At 49.5% G+C, this 3,029-nt stretch overlaps 1 protein-coding gene across 1 annotated transcript; it reads left to right on the plus strand.

The window, feature by feature from the left end:
- Window positions 1–327: 327 nt before the first annotated feature.
- Window positions 328–1,489, plus strand: LOC124470611. Its single transcript, XM_047024537.1, has 2 exons — window positions 328–531; window positions 632–1,489. The coding sequence occupies exons 1-2, from the start codon at window positions 403–405 to the stop codon at window positions 1,487–1,489; spliced, it is 987 nt and encodes a 328-aa protein (XP_046880493.1). The 5' UTR covers window positions 328–402.
- Window positions 1,490–3,029: the final 1,540 nt, after the last annotated feature.

The following is a 3,029-nucleotide window of genomic DNA, read 5'->3' on the forward strand; positions in this document are numbered from 1 at the left end:
ACTGCTCCCCCCCTGCTTCCTGCCTCCATGGCTGCTCCCACCCTGCCTCCTGCCTCCATGGCTGCTCCCACCCTGCCTCCTGTCTCCATGGCTGCTCCCACCCTGCCTCCTGTCTCCATGGCTGCTCCCACCCTGCCTCCTGCCTCCATGGCTGCTCCCACCCTGCCTCCTGTCTCCATGGCTGCTCCCACCCTGCCTCCTGTCTCCATGGCTGCTCCCATCCTGTCTTCTGCCTCCATGGCTACTAACACCCTGCCTGCTCCAACCCTGACTGCTCCCTCCCTGCCTGCTCCAACCCTGACTGCTCCCTCCTTGCCTGCTGCCTCTCTGGCTGCTCCCTCCCTTATCTTAAGAAAATCAATGTATCTGCGTTTTGTCCCAATTCACTGACCTTCCACTGTTATGCTCATTTTTGTTTATTTTCAGGCTGTGGATGACTCTGGCATGCCGGGCTTAGACAGAGTTGACAGCTTGGCAGAGTGTTTGGTGGAGCTGAGGAACCAATCCTCTCTGGCCCTCACCAACCAGCAGGTCAATAACATTTATTGACTTGCTACATTACCTCTGTGCCCTGCCAAAAATGTTCACACTTGCACATCTTTTTGTCTTTTCATGTGTTCTCTGTGTGTAGGTAAGCAACATTGTTGCTCTGTGGCAGAACCTGCTGGACTACGACCAGCAGAGGGTTACCTTTGCTAACAGACACCAGAGCAGGCTTGACACAGGGAGGTTCAGGTCTCCAAAGAAGAGGCAGGAGTTCACTCCAGGGGTGGAGAGCATGAAGAGGCACGCACTCACCACCACTGCCCCGCTTGCCCAATGGCCTGATTGCTGCCGCCTAATTGAACTGGTCTTTGTCAGGCTCTGTGCCATCCATCGCTCTCCCAAGAAGAAGGGGACTGGCGCAGTGTCCAGATGGAATTTAATCCTGGATGACTACAGGAAAATCAGGCAGCGCATTTTGGCAAATGGGACAGTCATGCAGCAGACCACACTGCAACTAGTGGATGTAAGCCACACCACCATTGTGCAGTGGAACAACAAGAGGGTGAAGAAACAGGACAACGCTGTGGTTATGCAGGGGCTGAACTTGCCCAGTCGCTTGTCTGCAGCAGCCGACCCGCTCCCCCCTGCTAATGTGCGCCTTCCATCTGCGCTCCCCCACCCAGGCCCGGCTCTCCAGTACCAACTGCCCTGCAGCACCATGGGCCAGGCACGGTTGAAAAGAAAGGTCCCATCCACAGATGTGACACCGGTGGCTATAAAGACACATGCCCAGCGTCAGCTCTTCCCTGCTCCACCCTTGGCCCCTCGTCTGTTGGTGCTGGCTCCGGTGACCTCACAGGTGCCTGTCTTCGTCGCTGCTCCACAGGCCCTGGGAGGTATCCTCCCTGCACCTCCTGCTCCAGTCCGAAAAATAACCCGCCATGTACCCCACAATACATGTAAAAAATGCGGGCAGTTCAGGACAGCCCAGACTGGCCTGTAGAGGCTGTTCCCAAGGAGCAGTGGTTGGAAGACATAAAAAAAATGTAAATGCCCCTCTACCCCCCCTCCCAGAGGCATGGACACTTGGTTAGTGCCCCTCTACCCCCCTCCCAGAGGCATGGACACTGGGTTAGTGCCCCTCTACCCCCCTCCCAGAGGCATGGACGCTGGGTTAGTGCCCCTCTACCCCCCCTCCCAGAGGCATGGACACTGGGTTAGTGCCCCTCTACCCCCCCTCCCAGAGGCATGGACGCTGGGCTAGTGCCCCTCTACCCCCCTCCCAGAGGCATGGACACTGGGCTAGTGCCCCTCTACCCCCCCTCCCAGAGGCATGGACGCTGGGCTAGTGCCCCTCTACCCCCCTCCCAGAGGCATGGACGCTGGGCTATTGCCCCTCTACCCCCCTCCCAGAGGCATGGACACTGGGATAGTGCCCCTCTACCCCCCCTCCCAGAGGCATGGACACTGGGCTAGTGCCCCTCTACCCCCCCTCCCAGAGGCATGGACGCTGGGCTAGTGCCCCTCTACCCCCCCTCCCAGAGGCATGGACACTGGGCTAGTGCCCCTCTACCCCCCTCCCAGAGGCATGGACACTGAACACTTTAATTTTGTCAATAGTTCTGTTAATGTTTTCCTTTATTGTCTATAGTTACTGTTGAATAAGTGAATGGAGGGATTCATTACTGTCCTGTATATATTTAAGTTATTGTCTATAGTTACCGTTGAATGAGTGAATGGAGGGATTCACTACTGTTCTGTATATATTTAAGTTATTGTCTATAGTTGCTGTTGAATAAGTAAATGGAGGGATTCCCTACTGTTATGTATATATTTAAATTATTGTCTATAGTAACTGTTGAATAATTGAATATAGGGATTCACTATTGTTCTGTATATATTTAAGTTATTGTCTATAGTTGCTGTTGAATAAGTAAATGGAGGGATTCACTACTGTTCTGTATATATTTAAGTTATTGTCTGTAGTTACTGATGAATAAGTGAATGGAGGGATTCATTACTGTTCTGTATAAATGTAAGTTATTGTCTATAGTCACTGTTGAATAAGTGAATGTGGGATTCACTACTGTTCTGTCTATATTTAAGTTATTGTCTATAGTCACTGTTGAATAAGTGAATGGAGGGATTCACTACTGTTTTGTATATATTTAAGTTATTTTCTGTAGTTACTGTTGAATAAGTGAATGGAGGGATTCACTTACTGCTGTATAATGGCTTTGTGATGACTGAAAATAAAAGTTTCATCACAACAGAAATATATTTTCCTATGCTTCGTTTGTTTGTTTTGTGGATAAAAGTTTCTGCTAAATACATCAACTTCATTTTAAATATTCACTTAACAGTAATTAGTATCATCATTGTTTTGTTATTAACCAAACAGTGATTATGTGATTTCCAAGAAAAAAAAGTAACCACTTGAATTTGTGGCAACAATTGAGTCAAACCAGAACCTTTGGATTAACTTTTATCCCATATATGTGTCTATAGAAATACAAAAATAAGGTTTTAATTGTGATTCCTGA

This window comes from Hypomesus transpacificus, chromosome 9 (assembly GCF_021917145.1).
Source record: "Hypomesus transpacificus isolate Combined female chromosome 9, fHypTra1, whole genome shotgun sequence".
Lineage (NCBI taxonomy): Eukaryota > Metazoa > Chordata > Actinopteri > Osmeriformes > Osmeridae > Hypomesus > Hypomesus transpacificus.

What these genes read in the sequence shown, in the direction of transcription:
- LOC124470611 (XM_047024537.1), top strand. Translation starts at nt 403, where the DNA reads ATGCTCATTTTTGTTTATTTTCAGGCTGTGGATGACTCTGGCATGCCG. An exon ending in TGGCCCTCACCAACCAGCAG is followed by an intron (nt 532 to 631) that starts GTCAATAACATT and finishes CTCTGTGTGTAG; the next exon opens with GTAAGCAACATTGTTGCTCT.